The sequence below is a fragment of the Aphelocoma coerulescens genome, chromosome 11 (genome assembly GCF_041296385.1).
Source record: "Aphelocoma coerulescens isolate FSJ_1873_10779 chromosome 11, UR_Acoe_1.0, whole genome shotgun sequence".
In the NCBI taxonomy this organism is placed as follows: Eukaryota; Metazoa; Chordata; class Aves; order Passeriformes; family Corvidae; genus Aphelocoma; species Aphelocoma coerulescens.
In genome coordinates, this window is record NC_091025.1 from 8,858,075 (window position 1) to 8,881,841 (window position 23,767).

General features: G+C 47.7%; 2 protein-coding genes and 1 long non-coding RNA gene across 9 annotated transcripts in view; 2 read left to right on the forward strand and 1 right to left on the reverse strand.

Moving 5' to 3' along the window:
• Window positions 1-7,901, forward strand: part of LOC138116994 (uncharacterized) — a 24,074-nt gene extending 16,173 nt beyond the window's left edge. Inside the window, exons 5-7 of one of the 2 annotated variants that reach the window (XR_011154439.1) lie at window positions 367-1,809; window positions 4,895-5,045; window positions 7,814-7,901. This is a non-coding gene — a long non-coding RNA (uncharacterized lncRNA). The remainder of the gene's footprint in view (window positions 1-366; window positions 1,810-4,894; window positions 5,046-7,813) is intronic. The other variant, XR_011154438.1, reaches the window with a different exon arrangement.
• Window positions 532-13,205, reverse strand: TRADD (TNFRSF1A associated via death domain). The gene is made up of 5 exons (XM_069026904.1): window positions 11,987-13,205; window positions 10,581-10,732; window positions 7,801-8,078; window positions 5,956-6,133; window positions 532-5,025 (listed from the first exon to the last, which is right to left on the reverse strand). The coding sequence occupies exons 1-5, from the start codon at window positions 12,475-12,477 to the stop codon at window positions 4,718-4,720; spliced, it is 1,407 nt and encodes a 468-aa protein (XP_068883005.1). The 5' UTR covers window positions 12,478-13,205; the 3' UTR covers window positions 532-4,717.
• Window positions 10,657-23,767, forward strand: part of HSF4 (heat shock transcription factor 4) — a 31,308-nt gene continuing 18,197 nt past the window's right edge. For 4 of the 6 annotated variants that reach the window (XM_069026898.1, XM_069026899.1, XM_069026901.1 and 1 more), the window contains exons 1-6: window positions 10,657-10,748; window positions 11,520-11,626; window positions 13,216-13,357; window positions 18,618-18,649; window positions 18,988-19,136; window positions 23,121-23,229. In XM_069026898.1, coding sequence (XP_068882999.1) covers window positions 19,083-19,136; window positions 23,121-23,229 — 163 coding nt within the window. In that variant the 5' untranslated portion in view covers window positions 10,657-10,748; window positions 11,520-11,626; window positions 13,216-13,357; window positions 18,618-18,649; window positions 18,988-19,082. The other 2 variants (XM_069026900.1, XM_069026903.1) reach the window with 2 other exon arrangements.

Here is a 23,767-nt window from a genome sequence, read left to right on the forward strand (position 1 = left end):
CTCTGCTCAAGTTCATGGCAAAAGGAATGTCCCTGGATTCAGCTGTCGGGTCAGCCAGGGGCTTCTTGTGCAAAGCTGCTGGAGATTTTATGTCTCAGCTCCTTGGCTCCTATCTACGGGGCAGCCTTGTGGGAGAGCTCACTGGTAGCAAGGCACTTGGGATTACAGTGGTGCTGTGGCCTCAGAGGAGTCCCAGATATCCAACAGCACTGAAAGAAACACAGTGAACTCCTCCAGGTGCCAGGGGTGGGACAAACCTCCTGTTTTGGCCATGCTGGCTGAAAAAGGCTCATCAAAGCACTAACTGGAAACTGAACAAACACGGAGGCTTGGCTTGGTTTTGTAATCAGAGCTGTTCTCTTGCAGGGGGGGCACCAAGCTTGGCATGTCAGTAGAAATGGTGACTTTGTTGTGCATCCACCCTGAGGCTGGATGCTCCTCTGGAGCTGGTGATCATCAATGTGGCCAGAACTTCAGTGACCCCTGTTCTTACTACTGCATTTAAGTGTTCAATGAAAGTCTCTGAGGCAGTTTTCATCAAAAGTATATATTTATTTATAAAAAAGAATGGGGAAAAAAAAATATATATACCAAAGTGCTTTTTCTACAAAAGACAATTCCGTGGAGGCTGAATGTCCTAGCCCCAGGTATGCCTGGCATTGCAGTCCATAGCTGTAGGTGGCTGATCCAGATCTGATGCTGAATATCATGGGAATTTGGAATTAGAAGGTTAGCAAGGGATTTTTCCATTGAAAACTAAGAGACATTAACCACACATCTCATACAGGTTCCTATTAGAGATGTACAGCCAGATCCCTTCAGTGGGTTTAAAATTCAATCCAGAGAAGAAGAAAAAGAAATTGACTCTAGGCCTTTAATTGCTTCACTGTTTGAGTCCATCTCCATACAAAAGGCACATGGCCAGACCCCTGTCCAGTGTAAAGCACCAGTGTCATGCACACACTCCAATATTTGGGTTAGACTCAAGAAACCCTCTTGACTCCCATTCTTGTATCTCTGTGGTTTAAGGAGTACAATACCAGAGGTTCATGGCTACACCAGAATTTTCAGATAAACTAAGTCAGCAATTTAAGTGAATTTGAGGCTCCTCATTCTGTCCATGCTCACTTCTGGTTTCGGAGTCTGTGGGCAGCTGGCGGGGTGTGGTTCCTTTGGGAGGGGAGACAATGACCCAGGCAGCAGGACAGCTCCTCAATGCTGAACCTGGCTTTGAAACGAATGGCAAAATTATCAGATATTTTCCTTCGAGACAATTTTGTGTCAGGGTATCCTGTCAGGTTTAATTCTATCCGATGCCTCATGTCAAAGTGTAGCTGGTGAGCATTTTAACTTCACTCTCCTCTTTGTTATCATCTGTTTGAACACTGTAGCTCAGTTATGCCAAAACAAATCATTTGAATTCTCCTTTGGATGGATCTTTTATTCCTTCTGGCAGACTGAAGGAGACTCCTTCAAATCTGAAACATGGTTAAAACTACAAAAACAATCTGTACCACAAAAAAAAGCCCCCTTGGATCTCTTCCTGTAAGCACAATTTGCCCTGATTTCTGCTGTTTGTTTTATATTTTTTCTATTTTAGATTTTATATGCAACTGATTAGCACCTTTATTTGCTTTAAATACTGTGTTTGATTCTGAAACACCACTACCACACCTGAAAATATTATTTTCACAGATGTATCTCAGTATATTGAGAAGAGCAGTTACTGGGATAAGGCCAAATTCTCCAGCAGCAGCACTGCCCATGGCTTATCTCCCACCATGATGATGTCTGGTCATGGAAAAGGAGGTATGAAACAGCCACTGCTATGTCCTAAACCATGCCATGGGCTCAAGACAATTTCACCATGGAATTTCACTGAAAACCCCTTTTCCTTCAAGCCTCTGCAATGAAGGCACCTGTGAATGCTGTTAAAGATTATGATATTCCAGAAAGGTTGCCAGGGGCTCCAGCACTTAATGGCACTTCTGACAGGGAATATGTGAGTAAGAAGAAATACACATGCCAATTGCTGGCAGAAAGAAAATGCACAACGCTTGCATTCAGAAGAAAGCATTCATGGTTAATCCTCTGTGAAAGAGTAATAGCAGCAAAAAAGTTTTCTGGACTTGAAGTAGATGCTGAATAATAAGACTTTCTCATTTTGAGCATTAACAGCTGCTACAAAAACTAGTAATTCTCACTACTCAGTGGCTGCCTTATAACTGTATGTGCAAGTTGTGCACATGAATAGCTGGTCTGGTCTGAGGGCTTAGAAATATTAATTACAAATGACAGCAGGCTATGCATGTGACCTTGCTTTCTTAAAAAAGTATTTTCTGCAAAATATAGAGCAAACTCTCTTGCTCTTAAAGTAATTTTCAAGTTTCTGCTTTTTTAATTTTTTAAAATATGATTTGTCAGGTGGGTTTCTGCCAAGCAGAGTTCCCCAGCTGGGATCTATCAGGAAAGCTAAATGCTTTGAGGTATGGTTCCACAGCAGCCTAAAGTAGCTAAGATCAGCACCACTGTGCCAGTCCTAAAAGCAAAACAGTCAGAGAGGTAATTGCTGCATTTTGGGAAGAGCACTGGTACTACTGGAAGGGAGAGGGTAGGATGTGGAGCAGGAATGGAGGAGATGAGACTGCAACGGCACTGATATCAAATGGCTTAATAAAAGGTGATGGAGCCACAGTCTTTGCAGAGATGGGGCCTGCATGAAGTCCTGCTTCCTTGGGAGCTAAGGGGAAGATGGAAGCAGATTCACTCACACCCTGAAAATCTTCTCCCCATCTTTAACCCCCTTCCTTTCCTTTCCTGGCTCTGTATGTAACCTAGGGGATTCAAAATCTCCAGGAAATGAGTCAGGTTCCTCTGGCTTACACTAAGGATGTGGTACTCAGCTCATCTGAGGCACATGGATCCCAGCTGGGTCAAAGCTGGCTATCGAAATCCTGTCCATCCAGGTCTCCAATGACTGATGCTCACAGCAGGTGTTCCAGCAGAAGAAGGGAACATTTCCAGTCCCAGGAGCTCGGATCTGAGCCCACACCTGAATCCAGGGTTGTGTTCCTCCTTACTGAATTACAGCTTTGACTCCAGGAAGGAGTAGGATGTGAGTTGTGGTTTAAAAGGCCATCTGGCCCTGGCTCAAAGTTGTTCCTACCATGACTGCCAGCAGCCTGGTATTTGCATGTGCACACAAACTTGGTGTGTGTGGCCAGAGCCACCCTCTGCACCTGAAATCATTTCCATGGCCCACTGGCTATTCCCACAAATGGGAAGGGCAAAAAAGGATAGAATTAATGGAAAAGGGTTTGTAAAAACCTATCAGGAAAACACTGGGAATATGTCAAAGGTAATGGAGCTGCTGTTGTGCTTCATGGGACCCATGTCACGGCAGACACTTGTTGCTCTGTGCATTGTTATGGCAAAGGTGCAGCTGCTCTGTTGCAGTCTGCATCAGCCATACCAGGGGACACTCAGCTTCTCCCACTGGAACTGAAAGCAGGAGTCAACCTTGGGGTTTGGGAGATTTGTCTCTTAAACCATTTTCACCCTAAAAATCAGTGCAGATAAATCCAGGCACGGTGGCAGCTGATGCTTGATTGTCACATGGTGACAGCAGTGCCAGGGAAAGGCTCTCTGTAGATCCTGCCACCTGTGGGACACAGCAGTGTGAGTTGTCCCCTCCAGGGGCCCAGCAGGTGGAGGGTGGGTGGTTAGGAAGTGAGTGAAGGCACGAGCAGCCAGCTGGGTCAGGTGATTGCTCAGCTCTGTGGGCTCAGGATGGCATTTGATGCTGCAAGGCACCTGAGGGCAGCAGTTCCAATCCATGCTCCACAGGTAACTTGCTGACAAGGAGAGTGTTTTCCTTCCAGCACTGTGTTTTGCTTTCCATAGCTGCAGGTTCCCTCAGGCTGGCAGGCAATAACTAATTAACATATTACTGTCTACCACAGATGAGAAAAAGTTGACAATCGTTGTCTGAATTTGAGTTTGTCCATATCGATTGTTCAGTGCCTGCCACTTGTTCTACAGCAGCAATCCTTTACCCTGTGGAAGATTATGGCTGTCCCAGGTAGAAGGAAAACCTTCAGGTGGTGAGAGGTGGGAAGGAGCTACAATAGAGCAGGGTCGAACAGATACTCTTGCCATTGAAGTTCTTCGTTCTTCAAACAAAGAAGAAAATAATGTAAAATTGACTTTTCCTTACTTTTCCTTTTGTCTTTACTTAATGTCATGGCTGAGGGCAAAAATGTTTTCAGTATAAAAACACATTGCAGCTCTCCAGGTGATGGCCCTGGATACAGCCTGAGAAGCACTGGCATTGCCTGCTTCCCAGAGAAATTCTATGAGAAACCTTGCTTGCTTTTCTTCTCTCCCTCATTCTTCCCTAGGGCTTTCTGTCTGGCTGCTTCCCTGTCACAGTCCTGAAGGAAGTTACCTTCCCTTCCCTCAGTCCTGAAGGAAGTCAGGGTGAAAGCCTCTCACCAGTTCACAGGAAGGTAGTGCTCCATTTCTGGAAACATGATGAAATAAGGAAAGTCAGAGGTCCAAGCTGGCTTCTGCCAACACAGAGCCTCTCCCCTGAGCATTCCCACCTAGATGGAAACCTGTGGTGATATTCAGGACTTTACATTCCCAGACACTGGCAGCAGTTTCATACAGTAGCTAAAGCAGGAAAGCCCTTAGCAATGGCACTGTCCTTTGGGCTCTAGGAGCAGTCCTCATTGGAATAGAGGCCCAGGAGCTCCTCTGCCAAGCTGATGAGGCCGTTTTCTTCCAGGGCTGCAATCAGCCGTGCTATTGTGGCCTTCTTGCCCTCGGACTGGATGAACCTGAGGAGCATCTGATAGGCTTGCTCATAGAGTCCCTCTCGGTCATACTCCAGGGCCAGGTTGTCGATGACAGGGTCACGCAGGGCCCGGCAGGATTTCTGCAGAGAGCGAGCCACTTGCTTCCACTTCTTGGACACGGACTTGGCAAACTTCTGGTGGTCATCTGGTGTGATTGTTCTGTTGTCTGAAAGGGGCAGAGGCCAGGTAAGACATAGAATTTTCATGGCTGATGTGATGCAGCTTGGGCCAGTTCAAGGTTTGGTCAATATTCTGTGGAGCAGGGAGTCTGAGCTCCCTGCCTTGCCCAGCTGTTCCCTACAGAAATCCTCCCACAACAACAAAGCATCTGGGCTTGCCCCTACCCTGCAAGCTTGGGAAGGCCTGTTTTCTTTTTTTCTCCCTCAGAACTGTCCTGTGGTTTGCCAGAGCTTTTTTTTTTTTTCTGATGGACACCCTCTTCATTTGTTTTAGCCTTTCAAAGGCAACTTGTTAAGGCCTTTCTGACAAAGTCCCTGTTTCCTATCTAAGCATCCTGAACATACTGAAATGCTGACAGGAGCTCTCTCCTCAGCTGTTTAGCACTGCAGACCGTACACAGCTTAAGCAAGCTCAGAAATTATCTAGCTAATCTCAAGCTGATATTGCTATGTGAGACTGTCTGAAAGCTCTCTGTAGAGACAGACCCCAAAGCCAGCTGGCGAACTGAGGGAGCCTGGACAAATCAGTCCTGTCTGAAAGTAGGGCTGAGGGTGCCCACAGTAACTTCCCCAGTCTGATCCAGTCTACACTATTAACTCACCTCAACCAAGTGACATGGAAGAAGAGAAAAATACTCTATATTCTTCCTTCCAGTATTAATTTTAAAATGTGAGGAACCTGGAAGGAACACAGACTCTGAAACATCTGGTTCTGTGCCACTCCAGAAAAGAAAACAGGTTGAGGCCTGATCTGAAGAACCACGGCAATATCTTTGCACTACTGCAATTCCTTCCTTATGGGATGCTGGGAAATCCTTGGTTTATCTGAGATAGACCCCAATAGGTAGTCATGATAATTCTCCCTCATGGGCTGTGAGGCAGACCAAGGTTTCTGTTGATCAGTTCTAGCTACTCACCAAACTGTTGTCCCTGAAAGATGAAGGTGACTTGTGGGGGAAGGGAGCTGCCTTGAGGAGAATAAGGCAGAGATGAGCAGTCTTTTCCAGCCACGTTGTTGTTGGTGCTCTGGTGAAGCATCAGGCTCTTGAGGCATTCCTCCAGCTCCGTGATCTCCTCATCCGGCAGGCGGTCAGGCTGTAACGCAAACAGCATCAGTGACTCCTGCCAGGGCCACCACCTTGCAAAGCTGTAGATGCTGGTGTCAAGAGATGAACAATGAGATACAGCATGAGCTGTCAACCAGCCAAATGAGATGGTCTGTTGGAGCTCTGGCTGTAAATGCGTGGATTTGAATCTGTAATGTGATACGAAATAGACAATCTCTCCCTCCTGGGTTTCTCACCTGCAGCAGTGAGTGCTTACAAGTTGCACAAAACTGCTACTAGCCCATGTTCATTTCCAGCAGCCCTCAGCAAGAATTAGGGTGCCCTGCAGGCAGCAAGGCTTCTCCCAACTCCATAGGAGGGTCAGACTCACAGAACAGGGTGACCTGAACAGCTCATGGCCACCCAAGCAGGCAGCTCCTGTTACCCATGTTCTCTCTCTCTCTGCCCCTCTGCTCCCTAAGGTTTGTTGTTCCTGGGTCCTCACCAAGCCAGTTTTTTTCACTAGCCAAGAGAAAATTAGTCTGACATCCAAAAAGCAGGTAATGAGAAAAGGAGTAAAGAAGGCAAAGCACATGGGAAGAGTCAAACCTGGCAGTGCTGTGCCTCAGTCAGAGCTAAACTCTGGTTTAGCTCACTTACAGCAGGTACCCAGCACCGCTCTCAGCAGATGAGGGCTGTGCCCCGGTGCCATCTTTCTGCCTGTTGCACTGTTAGGCAGGGGTCAGACTGAGTCACTTTTGGGGAACTGAGAATAAGCCCCTTTCTTTTGTCCAGTCAGCTAGTTCAGCACATGGAGGGAGCAGCAAGCCACAGTTCACAGAGTATGCGATATCACATGTTGTTTGGTTTGGGGATGAAAGGTTTGAGTTTCATTCTCTGCACTTACGGAATAGCAACCTGGCAAAACATGCTCTTGTGCCTCATGTTCCTGAGTAGATAGTGAGTGCCTGTTTCTCAGGACCATTTAGAGGAACCCGAGCTAAAGTTCCAGATGGAAAAACAAAAAGAGGAGGGGAACAAGTCAGTGAGGTTAATCATGTCAAGTGCCTTGTAGTGAGATGACAAGATCTCACTGTTCTTGCAAACAGGATTAGCGTGCCAGTGACAAAATGTGCAGTGAGCCAGATGTTAGAGGAGAGAGAGAGAGACTTTGCCTTCAGAAGGGCAGCCTACTCCTGCTGGCAGCAGATGCTGTGTGTCCCCACTCTGACACAAGTTGTTGGTGTGACGTGCAGTGTTTGCACTCCCATTGCTCATTTCCAGCTGCCGTTACCTTTGCCACTCTGGGAGGTGGTGTGTGAGGCAGGGGAGGGAGGTGCAGAGCAGTGATGGTTCCACCCAGGACTGTCCTCTCTGCCTGCCTCACAGCTGTATTGAGGCACACTTGTGCCCTCAGCTGCGCCGTGTAGAACGCCTTGTCTTAGTGGGGATAACAGCCATGCTAGCGGTTATACACAGAAGTGAGTTAGCAGGATCTTTGTAGGCTGCTTTAGGTAACTCTATTGCCCTTCCAGAAAAGTGCACAGCTCTTTTCTGAGAAAGGGCAGAGCCATTTCTCTGCATTAGTTAAGAGCTGAAGGACAGAGAAGTTTGTTAACCCAACATGCTGCATCAGAACAAGATTTGCACCCACCTTTGCAAGCCCTGTGCCACCCCTCCTCATTGCTGCCCAGCCTCCCTCCCTCTCCCACTCACCTTTTCTCTGTAGATGCACTCCAGGCAATGATCCTCATCCTTCAGCATTCTGTCAAGGTGCTCACTGCCAGCCTTCAGCTCCACTTCGAGAGGCACCGTGGTCGTGGCCAAGGAGAGCTGGAGGTGACTCTGGAGGGACTTCTGGAGCGCTCCTTCCCGGTAACTCCGCAGGAAGCGGCGGCAGTTCTCCTGCTTGCAGAACCTGAGCTGGACTATCAGGTGTGGGTGGCTGCAGTGCACTTTGAGCATGTCCACACCATTCACACTGCCTGTGGAGTCTGGCAGGGAGAAGTGAGCACAGTCACAATCCAGCCATGAGCCAGCCCACCCAGCCCCACGCCCATCCACAAGAAGCCTACAATGGAGTAGCTTTTGAATTCTCTTTGTGATAAAGCCCTCCGGGGTGGAAAACCTGTATGTAAAACCAAGAGGGGAGGATTAAGTTTATGCTGCCCTGCCACCACTGATCTCCATGAAATATGGTGTCCAGCTGAAGATGCATGGAACTACATCCCAGGTAATTCTATCAACACTGCTTATTAGGGCAAGTTTTAAATTTGAAGTTCCATTTCCAGGGCAGAGATGGTTATGACAAACTGGTAGCACAGTGAAGTTTATAGATGATAGCTCAGTTCAGCTCAGTGCTCAGTCAGCCTTCAGTCCTTGTGACTGGAGTTTTATGCAGTGATGAAGGTCCTGAAAAGAGACCCAGTGTTTCCTCTCTAGCCCATGCCTAGAGGTAACTTTTGTCTCTCTGAGCCTTTAACACATCTCACCAACAGCAAATCACAGATCTACCCACAGGGATTAAGCTGCTTGAGATCGGGCCTTGACTTGTTATTTTGCACAGAGAATTAATTCATGGTAAAACCTAAGCCAGGAGAAGCCAGGGATGTACCCTCTAACATTGGTGTAGGAGGAGCACGAGGGATGTGGAAACAGAAATTGCCAGGACTTCATTCTTCCTTTTCCCAGCAAAATTTAATTTTTATTATCTGTGCTCACTATCCTTGTCTCCACAGGATTTTATATGCTGATGATGACAGTTTAAAATACATGTTTTTCTCTTTTTTTGCAGCAGAGGCCCATAGGAGGCTGCTGTACTGCTTCCAGACCTGACTGAACCTCACAGGCTGTCATTGCACAGGGCTGTGTGGAGGCACCAGCTCACACTGGCACTACATCAGATATTTCTAAACCACATGTCATGGCATGGAGGACAATCCCATTGTCCCAAGGCAAGGCAGACTTGTGTGTTCCACATTAAGCAGGACAAGTGACCTGGCATTTAAAAGTACAGCATCTAACAGTGGCTTTACATATTTACTAAGTCCTGTTTGCATCTGGTCTAGTTTGGACCAGATGTGTAACTGACACATGGGTTTAGGCACCTAGAAAAGGCATTTTAATTCACTGTGGATGACCAGGAATGTCTTTTCATCACTTCCTTCATGCTTTGCTTTTTATGAGTGCTTATTAAACAAAATTTCCATAATAGGGCAAGAGGGCTGGGGAGGGAAAGCTGCAGATACATGGAAACCTTTATGAACAGTGTACATGACAGCTGTAAAGCTGTCTCAAAAGACAAGACTTTGCAGGCATTTCTGCATGAAACCTCAGACAGCTTCAGATTTCATGTCCTTTTCAGGTCTGAATAAGCATGGTAGGATCTCAGTTTTGTGAGCTTTCCTTTAAATGTGTAAGCAGATTCACATCCCAATGCCACAAAGCAGCCATAAAGCAAGCCTAATGGGAAAATTGTGTTAGGCTGCCTGCTTCCTGTTTCCCATATTAGGATGGAGCTGCAAGACGAGCAGGCCTGTATTGGATAAACTGACTTGGCATGATTTCCAGAAGAAACTGCAGAATAGTTAGACAAGCCCAATTAAACAATACCGTCTCAGCCATGTGACAGGTAAAAACCACCACGAGTCTTTCTAGGTAAGTGTGATAAACTCTTCAAATCACTGTTATCCTGCAGTGTGCTTGGTGCAAGGGTGGATAGAGAAACACAGTTTTATGGCTATTTGCATCTCAAGTCCTTTTTTGATGTAAATAGGGTTACATACACCTCAAGCTAATGTGAGTCTGTTTATGTCAGAAATTAATTCATACTGGCTATCACTTGATTTTAAAACCACCTTCTCAAAGCAGAAATCATGTTTCTATGGTGGTATAAAGACAGCAATTAAATCTTCTTTCATAGCAATTGCAATCTTTTCCCCTCTTATATAAAGGATTTAAACAAACATTAATAAAGTTGGATAATTCATAGGATAGTTCAAGTTGGACGAAAGCCCAGGCAGTGTCTAGCCCAACCTCCCATGCAAAGCAGGGTCAGCTCAGAGGTCAGAACCAGTTGCTTAGGGCTTTATCCAGTCCCATTTTGAAAGCCCTCAAGGACGGAGAATACACAGTCCCTTTGGGCAACTGCCTGACTGTCTTCATGGGGAAAATATTTGTCCTTATATCTGGTGTCTACCCCTCATTTCAATTTGTGCCCGTTGCCTCTCATTCCCCATGCACCACTATGAACAGTGGTGGCTCCATCTCTCTCTCCCCACAGGTATCAGAAGGCTGTTGGTAGGTCCCCTGAAACCTTCTCTTCCCCAGGCTCAACAGGTCCAACTCCCTCAGCCTCTCCTTGGTGAACTTCTGCTGAGCTTGCTCCACTTTATTGCCTTTCCTAAACAGAGTGAGCACGAACTTTCCTTACCCAGGAATGTGAGATTAAAGGAAGGCATGGCACTGCACACCAAGATACCAGAGAGGATGGGTACCTGCTAATGCCAGCTTCAGGGCCTTGAACACACAAGGCTTCTTCTGGGAGCTCTCGTAGAGGGACGGCAGAGCGATGGACTTGCACGTCGATTGGAGGAAGAGATAAGCACTGCCAATCCAAGGAGTGGGGCTGCCTGCCATCTTCAGCACCCTACAAAATCACACAGGCAAGCTCAGACACCATAGGGGAAATGGCCTGCTGCCAGGGGAGCGCTACAGCACAGACAGGGATTTACCCTTATTTCTTAGAGGAGTGCTGATGTCGCTAAAGCAAGTGTAACCTTTGAGGGGTTTACTGTTACTCTGTAAAGCACAGCACAGCAGGACATGGTATCCCAAAGACAGCAGCTCACAAAGCTTTGCTTTCATTTTCCACTGGAGTCCACTCATTTTATAGTCCAAAAATACTCTGAAGCAGAGTTTCAGTCCTTGTGCCTCTGACTGACCAACCAAGCTGGCAAAATGTGAAATGATTGAGGTGCTCCACGGAGCACCCAGCAGTCCTGGCTCTGGCACGTTCCCATGGACTGAAGCCCTATTGCAGCTGGAGATGTTCTCCACAAGTTCCTGGTCCCCTGGTTGTTCTCAGGGCCCAGAGCTCTTGTAACAGGACACTCTACACAGGCAGGACAAGGGTAATGGTTTTAAACTAAAAGAGAGTAGATTTAGATTACATATAAGGAAGAAATTTTTTACAGTGAGCAGGGTGAGGCACTGGCACAGAGAAGTGGTGGATGCCCCGTCCCGGAAAATATTCAAGGCCAAGTTGGACAGGGCTCTGAGCGACCTGATCTAGTTGAAGATGTCCCTGGTCATCACAGAAGAGTTGGACTACATGGCCTTGGAAAGGTCCCTTCCAACCCAAACCATTCTGTGATTCTATGGCTCAGGAGTACCCCTCTGCTTTGTTTATGCCCTTTATTCTTGTGCCTTTGCAGCGTTAACCCAGCGGGTGAATCTTCCCGTCCAGTGAGCGCGGCCCCATCCCAGTCGCCGCTCCGCGGTCAAACCGCTGTGGGGTGCTTTAAAAAATCAGCCCCGGACGGTAAGTCGCGTTTCTGATCATGGTTGTTGCCTTTTTTGCCGACTTCTGGCAGGCGTCAGGCCACTGCTGCTCAATTCCCGTCACGGCCTCGCTGGGAGGGGGCTGTCCCTAAGGGAAAAGCGCTGGAGCAGCCGCCAGCCCCGGTCCCGCCGCGCTCTGCCGCCCGCTGGGCCAGCGGCAGCTCCCGCTGCCCGGGTGTCCGCTCGGTGCCCCCCCAGCGCGGCACCGCGGGGCCCGGAGCGCGGCCCCTCCGGCCCGGCCCGGCCCTGCGCTGTCTCGGCGGGGCGGCCCAGTCCCGGCCCCGCGTCCCCGGCCCCCCGCCCGCGGCAGCCCCGGCCCGGCGGCCCCGGGCGGCTTTACCTCCTCACCGCCGGCCTCGGCCCCGACACTTCCGCCCGGGCGCGGCGCCGCCCGCCGCTCCCCGCGCCGGGCCCGCTGGCGGCTCCGCTCGGCCCCGCGCTGCGGGCGGGGAAACGGGAAGGCGAAAGTGATCCCAGCAGCCCCGTGGAATGGCCAGCGGCATCGCACTTCCCTTTCAACCCTTCTGTTTGTCCAGGCCTGCCCGAGCCGGTGGCGGCCCCAGGCCCGCGCAGGGCAGGGGCTGCTGGGGGGGAGCCCCGGCCGGGGCTTGTCGGGCCTTGACGCCTCCAGGTGTCCCCGGCACGAGGCCGGCGGTGGCTCCGCCAGCCGCCCACCCAGCTCGGCCGCTTGGTCTCTCGTGTAGGGCAGGCTATGTCAGCTATCAGAAATACTCTGTTGGTGGCTCCAGGGCTGCCCGAGGGCTGGGACCGGGTGTATATCCCTGGAACATTAGGGATGGAGGCGAGTGGGGTGGCTTTAAGCCCCTGCATGGCTTGTGGCTGACACACGCGAGGCTGGTTAAGTCACGGCTGGGACTTGTCAGCTTCCCCCGTGGTGCTGCTAAATGAGAGCTTGGATCGGTAGGGAGAAAAAAGCAGCGTTTCCCGAGTCCACAGACAGGTTCTGTGCCAATCAAAGCATGATTTGGGTCTCCACTGCTCAAACTCAGGTAGAAACCTCCTGCCCAGGCTACATCTGCCTTGCATAGGTGCCTTGTGAGCTGAAGAATAACAGCAGCTCCCTTATTTGTCCCCAGCTGGTGAAACGCTGGCATGGGCCTGGGGCCAGATTTTGTGCCCAAGTGCAAGCTGCCATCACTCTGGCTTGGCAGTGGTTTGTGCAAACTGGGAGACTGAACTACAAAAAAAAAAGCAGGAAGCATTTAAAAACACTAAAAATACATATATATCTGATGCTATTTTACAACATCAGTATTATGGGGAATTATAACGTCGAATTAAGTTGTGAGCTGTAAAACCTGCCTGCAGAAGCACATGGCAGAACAAAGGAGCACATGGTGGCACACAGAGGCTTGTCTCCACCGGGCCCTGGGGGGAGGAGGTGTCACACGGCAGACCCCTACAGGGAGGAGCCGACAGCGAGTGATCACCCCATAAAGGACATTGAGAAAGTGTGTTGCTGATGTGGCAACATGGGATAGGTCACGCCATATAAGGAAATAGTGTGCCTTAGAAAAGTGTATAAAACCAACTCACTCCTTTGAATAGATTCTCTGCCGGTCTGGATCTGTCATTCAATCACCGACAAATGGTGAGGAATTTATTGTACGCCTACCTGTGCGTCCGTCGACTCGAAGTGCTGCTGCAAGAAGCAGGAACGCTGGCCAGCGATAATCCCTACAAATTGTAGGTGAGCCATGGGGGACGTAGGGGATGGAGTATCCTAGGAACAGAGCATCCCAGAGATGTTAAAACAGATTTTAAAGAAACATGGCAGGAAAGTTGAGTCTACAGATTTGAACAGACTCTTGTTCTGGGCAAAAGACGGTAATTCAACTTTAGATAGGACCAATATTTTTAATCCTTGGACATGGGACACTTCAGATACGTTGTGGAACCGAGCTACACCCGGCAATGCAGCGCTGACGGAGCTTTTGTGTCCGTGGAGGGCAGTGTGCAAGGTGCTCATAGTGCATGCGGCACCCAGAGGCCAAAGAAAGCTGCTTGTGCCACCATACCAGCTGGGCCAAGCCCTTCTGCACCACCAGCGAGTGACCGTAAGTCTGTCGAGGCTGTAGGAAGAGAACCAGAAGGTGGCCCCTCATCCCCCAACCTGTTTGACCCTGGAGGGAAGCCGGATGGTACCGTAGAAAAGCCCACGCCGCCCTGCGCCACACAGCGTCAGCTGGAGCTGGGTCGCGGGGAGTGGCTGGAGCTGGGGGTCCCGTCCTGGTAGCGTGTTCCCTCTCCGTTTGCTCTCTGCAAAAGTGCAGCAGCAGCAGCGGCGGCAGATGCGGCAGGGGGGAAAGAGAGCGCGCGACGCCAGGGAACACATGCCAGCAAGCGCATGGCGGCATGGCGCCAGCGAGCACATGGCAGATCTGTGCCGCGGCGGCAAGCCATAGCAGTGAGCACATGGCAGAGCTGTGCCGCGGCGGCGGCCATAGCAGTGAGAACATGGCAGATCTGCACCGTGGTGGCGAGCCATAGCAGTGAGAACATGGCAGATCTGCACCGTGGTGGCGAGCCATAGCAGTGAGCACATGGCAGATCTGTGCCGCGGCGGCAAGCCACAGCAGTGAGCACATGGCAGATCTGCACCGTGGTGGCGAGCCATAGCAGTGAGCACATGGCAGAGCTGTGCCGCGGTGGCGAGCCATAGCAGTGAGCACATGGCAGAGCTGTGCCGCGGTGGCGAGCCATAGTGGCGAGCACATGGCAGAGCCGTGCAGCAGCGGTGAGCCATAGTGGCAAGCACATGGCAGATCTGTGCCACGGTGGCGAGCCATAGCGGTGAGCACATGGCAGAGCTGCACCGTGGCCAGAGCCGGCGGCCGCCCCCACGCCACGGTTGGGCGGGATCAGTGGCGCTGAGAGCTGGCGGGGCCGTGGCTCCACTCCGCACATGGCGAGGGCTGAGAGTGGCTCTCTGCATGTGAGAAGTGAAGAGACGGACCAGTGGGGCCTGCATGGCAGCCGACCTACTACAGCCAGGGCTCCTGTTCCTTGCAGACTCTTGGGAGCTGATGCTGTGCTGGAAAAAAGAACTAAGTGGACCCATAGCCCCCTCCTCATGTGTGGGGGGGAGCTGCACCATTATCACCTTGTAACCGCCCTGCATTGTTCTGATTGATTTTTGTGATAGATAATAATTACAATTTGTAAGCTATATTTTTAAAGTGAGAATTAAGCTTGTTACCTTTTAAAACTCTTAGAGAGTTCATGTTCATATAATTGTAATTTTCCAAGAGCTAGATTTATATATATTCTGTGAAACAAGTATTTAAGCAGTTAATGATATCATCTTGCTTATTTTTACTTAGTGCTCACTTGTTGTTGTATTAGATGCATTATTTTACTGTTCATAGTAAGAAAACTGCATGTTATGTTACAGGTTTTTTTGAATTTGCTAAGTTGAAAGATGTTCGTGTTACATATTGTTAGAACAGAAAAGGGGGAATGCAGAGATGGGCTGTGCCCCCCATGAAAGACTGTAAGGAAGTTCATGTGTTCTTAATTTTTCAATGACATTCGGAATGATCACAAGATATTAATAAAGTTTTTAAGCAATTTTATAAGTATTTTAGGGAAACCCTCTCAGTTGAGGCTTGAGGCTCTGGCCAAGCCCTAGCCCTGGCTAACAGGATTATACCATCAAACCCAGGTGTTTCTGCTCTAAAAGTGTAATCAAGTCATTTTTGACTTGCTAATTTGATTTTACAAAAGCTGGACCCTCTTCCAAAGTAAACTTGAAAGTTTTGCCTAGGAAGGACTTCCTAAGTCTTTACCATGAAACAGAACCTTCCAGCAGTTGCAGACTCTGAGTGATGGTAAAAGTTTTAGACAACTTTATGCTGTTTCTCAAAGTTCTATCTGTTCAATCACTGCCATAATTCTTATTTGTGTAAAACAGAAAAGGGGGAAATATGGAGAATTACAGGGTAGAATTGGGTTGTGAGCTGTGAAACCTGCCTGCAAAGGCACATGGCAGCACAAAGGAGCACATGGCTGCACAGAGACGCTTGTCCCCACCGGGCCCTGGGGGCAGGAGGTGTCACACGGCACCCTACCACGTGTATTGCTGATGTGGCAACACGGGATAGGTCGCACCATAAGGAAATACTGTGCCTTAGAAAAATGTATAAAACCAACTCACTCCTTTGAATAAACGATTCAGATTCCCTGCCGGTCTGGATCCGTCATTCAATCGCTGACACAGTATTTTAACAATATAAATTTAATTTGTTTGCTAAAGGGAAAACATGATTCAAATAGATCTGTAAAGGGGTTAATCTGGGCTGGATCTCCTGGGTGCTCTGGTTCACAGGGTCAGATCCAGGGGGGCAGGCAGTGCCCACAGACCCCTTCAGGGTCAACAGGCCTAATGGTGCCAGTGCTTCTGGAAACAAAGCATTTACCTGCTTACAGTTTAAGCAAGTGAGTTCAAACATTTAAGGTCTGATGGGGTTAAATGAGCCTTGACATCCCAACATTTCATTACAAAAAGTAAACGCTAAGCAGTGGGAACCACAGTGTGAGTTGCTGTGGGGAGCATCACCCACCCATGTCCTGTAAATGTTTTCTCCTTGAAGCCAATCTGCCTGCTGTATATTGTGGGGTTAAAAAAAGCATAGGTAGCTGAGCCCCAAGTTTCTCCTCTGCTAACCCTTGCTGAGTGTGTGCCGTCTGGGAGCATCCCATGGGGTGAAATCAAAGTGCTTAATGAGCACTTGGAGTTTTGTATTGTTGTTTCCTACTTGGGAAGTAAAGATGGCAGTGAGGGCAGAGGCTGTGGCTCAGTGGGGCTCAGCTGGCACAAAATTGGGGTGTCGGGGTTCAGTGACATGTCTGCCTGGGGGGCTGGGATAGGACAGGCTGCCCTGAGCTGGCAGCAGTTGACAGGCTGAAAGCACACTCTTATGTCTAAGAGATCCAGGATCCTTCTTAATGGCTCCAAAGGCTTTCAGGAAATCATAAAACGAAAAGAGCTGAACACATGAGATCTCATTTTGCCTTAACATTTTGTCAGATGTGTGTTAGAGGCACTATTAAAAGCAGCTAAAAGTAGAAAAGCAGTGTCCGAGCTGTCAAGGCAATTGTCAGAGAAAATGGCAAAAGATGCTGAGCTCCCAGGAAGGAAGCAGGACGGTGTCACTTGGCTGCTGTAGCTGGGCTGGGTGGGAAGGGGGTTGTCGCTGATGTGATGGTAGATAAGATAGTACAGCTGCTGTGCTGCTGCCACCTCACACTCAAAGTAACAAGTCATGCTTCAAAGCAGCACATTCTAGAAAAATGTGCAGTTGTGTTCCCCTCTGTGTTACGCTTTTGGCGTTGCTACTCCATACTTGCTTCATGGGTTTCAACTCTGACCCTACTTCGAGGCTCTCTTGATGCACAGGTTTTCATTTAAATGAAACCTGTGCTGCTGAGGTAATGCTGCGACTCTGGGACACGGGGCTTCCACAGCGAGAGGGCATGCCATGAAATTCAGAGTGAGGTTGTGCAATTTGGCCCACAAGTGCTGGCCTGGCAAAGGAATGTTTGCTTTTAAAAATCTCTTGCTTGGTTATGAGAGGGCTGAAAAAACATGTCATGGTGGTAGTTTTGTTTGTGCAGAAATCTAGAAGAGAGGTGCAACATGTTTTGGAAGAAGGTGAATGGAAAAGTTAGGTAATGGTCTGATGCTCTAAACCTTCTTCACAGGCACTTACTTTTCTGCATTATTTCCTGCAACCACAGGTTGATCAAAATACACTTCTCCCTTATTATGTCAGACATTATAAATGCAGTTTCTGCAAACTGGAGTCACAGTCATAAAAGGTTTTTTTCCCAAACTGCAACATCTCATCACAGGCAAGGACCACTATCATTAAGTTGGTGGTTTCTACTCTAGGCCTTCTGTTGCACTATCACTAAAAAATGAATATGTGAGGCTGTTTTCTGTGCAGAGCTTCTGCTTGCAAAGAGGTTTTTTCCCCCACAGTTTGAGAAATCTGTCTCAGCTTTTTGAATACGAGTGCAGCACTACCAGAAAATTCCCTTGCATTTTTATTACTCAGAGTAGCAAAACCTCACTGTAGGAAAAAAGACCTTTTTTCCCCAAAAAGCTTTGATCAAACATTTTTAACTCTTGAAAAGTATCAGTCAGCTTCTTAGGATTGATTGAAAAAAACTGTGAAACAAATGGCCAAGAGATTTTTCTAATTTTTTGTGTTCAAATTCAAAATATGGTGAAATTACAAGTTTGATTTTTTTTTTACCTCCTCTGTAGTCCAGTTTGATTTGTTAATTAAATCCTAATGTGTGTCTATGTCCCTTTTTTTTGTTGTTGCTGTTTTGGTTTTCCTCAACAGGGACTCTTGAGAATTCATTGCAGTTTTGGAGATTTTCCCATGTTTAAACCTGACTGAATTGGAAAATGTCTGCTCCAGTGCCAGAACTGTGGCATTACATCCCAGAAGAAATCCTTGTCCGAATATTCTATTATCTTTCTCTTTGAGATAGACACAGAGTCTTCCAGGTGTGCAGACAAGGGGCTGCAGCAGTTTCTTCCAGCTCTGTTTGGCACTTCACAGGGATCAGCTAAGAGGAATGAGATCCTCTGTCCAAGTATCTTTGCAGGAATAACCAGATTGTTGTTCCCAGTGCATGTCAAACATTTACTCCACTCTGCTATGGCACTATTGACCTTGTGACTTCTATGTGTGATGATGTTATCTTGCATGACTCACACCTGTTTATATAAAATTTGTGTTACTTGCTGGGTGCAAGTAAAAAAAAAGCAGTGACTTCTTTTAGTCACTGATGATGATTTGGGTTTTAGGGGAAATACCACATTCTTAGGTATATGGTTCTAAGTTGCCCTTTGAAAATGGCAAGAAAAAAATTAATGCACTGTTATCCTTATTGTGGCACTTATCTTGTCTCTTCTCACCTCCTCACTCTTTCAGTGTTTGGCCTTAAAGGACTCTGTAGGCATCAGGTAAGAACTCTGCTTCATTTTATAGCAGGAATGTTGAGCTTAGCCTTTACAAGTTTTTGCTAAGGACCTCAGGAAAATTTAATGTTGATTTTATATTTTATTATGTTATTTAAAGAGCAGTTTCTGAGTTGAAATGACCCTGGCACTAAGCCATACTGCAAGCATGTATTTTGAACTATCTAAAGCATATCTATTAATGATAAAACCATATTGTCTAATAGATTCTATGTGTAGCTGTTTTTAGCATCCTCTTTTCTCACACAAGAGCTAAATAATTTCTGTTGCCAAATAACATGAGATCTGTAGCTAAACCTGCTTACAATTTTGACTTTTCAAAGTCTTGCTGAAGATCTGCAGCCCTGATTCTGGCCAGCTCTCGTTCATCTGTGCCAGCCAAAGTTTAGGACAAGAAAATTCCAAAATAACAATTCAGATGCCTTCACAAACCTGGGATTGCTGTGCCTGGTGTCCCACAGGCTCTTGGCAGGTGGGTTTGCTCTGGTGACTTGCTCACCTCCCAGCATAAGGTGGGCAGCACGTGTTCCCTTTGCATGACGCTGCGTATTTATTCACAGCTCTGCGAGATCGGCTGCAGTGCATTTTCATTCTGTGTATTGTTCTCTGGGGCTGGTGATGCCATCCCATTGTGCTGAGTTTTTAAGAGTGCGAGCAGCACTGCTGATGTGACTCCCTGGACGCCTACTTTCCACTGCCTGGGATAAAATTGGGTGGTTCATTCTCTGTGGGACGCGGGCGCGTGCAGGGAAGCAGGAGCGCCCAGAGCAATGGGGTTAGTGTAGCTGGGACACTGCAAAGCTATGCAGGATTCACCCAGCTCTCTGGTGATGGATGGATACTCCAGCAATGTCCCAGCCTTCCTAACAAAACTCTGGACGCTGGTGGAAGACCCTGAAACGAACCATCTCATCTGCTGGAGTTCTGTAAGTACAACAGATGTTGGGTGTCACTAATGCCTGCAGCACCAGGGAGAACCCAGGTGTGAGGCCCGGGTACTGCATGGCTCAGGAGGTGCCCTTTGCTTGGCAGGTGCTGCCCAGTTACTGGCAGAGGACAAAAACCAGGAGTCAAGTACAGGCACTTTTGGATATACTTGGTATTATTTATCTGAAATATTGTGGCTTTTCTGTTTCAGAGGGGCAACCGTTTTGTGGGTGATTTAATTATAATATTTATACATTTCACTTGAAACATCCTAAAAAATGTCTAATATTCTAATTCTAAGAATTCCAGATGCTTTGATGTTTTTCACCTTGCTTGAATTTGCTAGGAAATGTGCAAAAATGTGCCCTTAAAAAGTTTCACTGCTGTTTGTATTATCTCACGTGTGTTTCTTAGCAGCCTCTCACAAATGTCTAGTGAGAAGGCAGCAGATAAACAGCACTCAGAACTCAGACTCAAACCTATAGTTTAAACAGATCTCAGACTGGCAGCCTAAATTGTTTGGAAAAGCTTTACTTAATTTTTCAATGAGTCTGTGTGATGGTCATGGTGATGGGGGTATATATTGTCTGTACAACTTCATAGGAATAGATTGCTTTGGCTTCTTATTTGTCACAGAGGCATTAATATACTAAATGCAATCACAGAAATAAAATATTTGTCCCCTTCATACAGCACTTTGATACCACATTGTGCTTTTGACCTAAGACTTGCTGCAAATAACATGATTTGTTTTCAGCATGGAGTTATTAGATAAGATGTGTGCATAAGCTTGTTCTCCAAAATCAAGAATCTATAACACAAGCAGATTTAAAGAGGGGTGGTAAAAAAAGCAGCCTTTCTTATATTTGTGTCCAGTAGAGTTTTCATTCAAAACTTGAGATAGGATTTGAGCTGCATTGATATCTGTGATCATGGTTGTTTGATGGTGGTATTACATGGCCATACCTCTGAGAACCCCCCAGTTTTGGTATCATGTGTTTTAAATAAGGTTTTTCAAGCTAGGAATGATTTTCTAACCTGTGTAAATAGTCCCCTCTTGGTTACACTTAGAACATTGTTATTTTTGACTGACAACCACCATGCTCTGTTTTACTGCAAACTGACACAGGCTGCAACTACATCCTTGGAGGTTTTGGTAAGGCTCTTAGGTGTCTCATATTCCTGTTGTTGCAGGTTTCCATGTTTCTCATATTCTTCAGCTTCTATACATTGGTGATGTTGGAGCTGAGAGATTATGTGCATACCTAAGACTTCTGGGTATAATCAGTACTTCTAGAAAATAGGACCCATAAGGACCTGTGAACTGTTCTTAGCATGTAGAAGACATGGAGAGGAAATGCAGTAATGGTTTATATATACACTAAAGTCTGTTGTAAAGTGGAAAGGAAAAGTCTGCTCTCTGTGTCCATGGTAGATTGGGCAAAATGTAATTCAATTAATTTTTAAAATGGAAGATGCAGTAAGGGAGAACTGGCAAACTCCTGGACTAGCACTTGTCTTGTCAGAGCACAACATGTCTGTCCTGGTGGTTCTGTCAAAGGCAGTTAAGATAAGCATCTGCCATGATTGCTGCAGAGTAATTTTGCTTTGGGCAGAGAAGACTTCCAAAGTTTCTCCCAGCCTGTGCTCCCTTGGTGTGAGACAGCCAAGGCACAGATGCAGTGTGGGAACAAACTGAGACATGCACATTTCATCAGTGAACACACAGTAACCCCAAAGTGTCCTGTGTCTGTAGGGACCTTTCTGAGTGCACCAGCTTCTGAGAACATTGTGGCCCTGAATTCAAAGGAATGGCCTCTCATGAGAGGCCATAAGGAGTTGTTGAGGTACACAAAACTCTCATGCTTTTCATTTTCCATCAGTGGGTCCAGCCTGGGACACACAGCTGTATCCCAGAGTAAAGGGGCAGAAGCACAAGGGAAGCAGAATAAACCAGCTCTGTCCCCAGGACAGCGTCTGCAGCGTTGGGAAACCCTGGTCCCTGCTGTCCTGTCTGCAGACTCTTTCTGTGAGGATAACTCCAGCATGCAGGTTGTCAGTGAATCTTTTCGGTGCTTGAGCAGCCTTTGCTTCTGCTGCATGGGGTAAGGAATGATAGGAAAGACCCCAAACGTGATCAAAGAGCACCACTGAGGCACAGTCATGTTCAGTGTTTGCAGTGGTAAGGAGGAAAAAGTGCAGCTGACCCAAAGCTGTGTGTTTGTGGGTGTTAATTGTTAGAGCTGCCAAATGAGCCTGAGCACAGAGGCAACTGGCACCATTTGGTGATGGAAATGTAGTGGCAACCAGTAGGGCAGCAGGGCTTGCCAGCTGGCTGTTTTCTGGTGGCCATGGGCAGGTTGCAGGCACACAGCAGCCCCTCTTTAGTCACTGAGTTGTCTCATGGCCCTGATTGCACTCCCTGTTTTAGGGACTTCCAGACTTCCCTGAGTGCACCCTTGCAGCTGCAGAACCCCTGAGGTGTGTATGGTGGGACTCACACACCACTGGTACCCTTCTACTGTGCACAGAGCCTGAGGGCTCTTGTGAAACACTGTCCTGTGTCACAAACCAGCCCCTGTGAAATACCCACCCAGGCTGACACACCTGTGGCTGCTGGTCACAGTGCTGAACACAGCAGGAGGATGACTGTGCTGTGCTGGTCTCAGACCCTGCCCTGCCAACATGGTGCGGGCTCTGGTGTCCCTCAAAACTCAGCTGCAGCCGAGGTAAGTCCCTAATGTCTGCTGATGTCATTGCACTGATGTAGCTGCCAGCAGGTAGAAGGCCAGGCAGGGGAAGCACATGGCCTGCAGTGCCTCTTCTCTGCCAGCAATCCTAGGTAGCTTGCCTTGTTTTGCAGTCATGGGTCTTTGCAATGCAACCCCAGCAATGGAGGATTTATCTGATTAACATGTGTGTTGCTAGCTTGGACTGAAAACATGACTGTCAACATTTTGTGGGTTGCCCTTGTGGCTGTTTACTATCGAAAATAGTCAATGAAATGTGCGTAGAGCTTCTGGGCCAGTGTGATGTCTCCAGAGGTGATTTGCTTTTTGCCTTGCTGTGTTTCTTGTGCCCTATGTCCAGGCAGTGCTCCCTCCAGGACTGCTGTGCTCTGGAGCAGATGGATTTGGGTTAGACCTGAAAAAGTAGATTATAATGGCAGGGGTTATAATGGCAATTCCCACTTTCAGGGCCTTCTTAAGACTCTAGTGTTTCTGTGAGGTCCATGCAAGAGGGGATCATCACAAACTACCTAACAGCTCTTTGGACACAAAAGTTTCTCATATCCAGGACTCTCAACTAAGCAGTGACAAAAATTAGAAAAAGATCAAACCTGCAGCCACAGAAGACTGACTGTACCAGATCTGAAAGGAGCACATCTGTCATTGAGGGCTGTTGTCACTCTTCTCAGCTTCAAGGTGGCAATTCAGAGAACAAGACTTCCCCTGCTTTAGGACTCCTCCTGGCCCCATCTCCACCAGATGACCCCCTGACTTTGCCTTTGTCCCTATCTCCTTTGCAGAATGGCACCAGCTTCCATGTGTTCGACCAAGGCCGCTTTGCCAAAGAGGTGCTGCCCAAGTATTTCAAGCACAACAACATGGCCAGCTTCGTCCGGCAGCTGAACATGTGTAAGTGCAGCTCCCAGGGCCCAGGACAGGTGGGCCCTGCAGACACTGCAGTGACAGGAGGTGCCAGTGGCACAGGAGGCATGGGGGAGAACAGTGCATAGAAAAGTTTGGGGTCTCATGTATACGACTTGTTGTGGCATTATTGATTTTGCCAAAGAGGATCTGCTGCTCAGATCCCAGGGCAGTGATCTCCTTGTGTTTGCCTTAAATTCCAGCATGGAATTTCTGTTATATTTCATTTTAGGGTGTGAGCGAAGAACTTTCACCTACCAGGTGTTTGATTCTCTTGCATTGATTTGATGGCCTATTATTATTTGTTTTCCATTTTATTCTATATGGAGCTTTATCCAGCAGCCTGATACTGTGGCACCTCCCCCAGAATGTGCTGCTCTTGTGGGTCATGTGCCCCGAGCTTATCCCTTTCACCAGCCATGTCACTGAACTAGTGAAAGACAGTTCTTCCTGCAAACCTTGCCTTGCTGGTCATACAATTTCACCCCTTTAAGGAGGTTTTAGTGTGGCTTTCTGCCACTTCAAC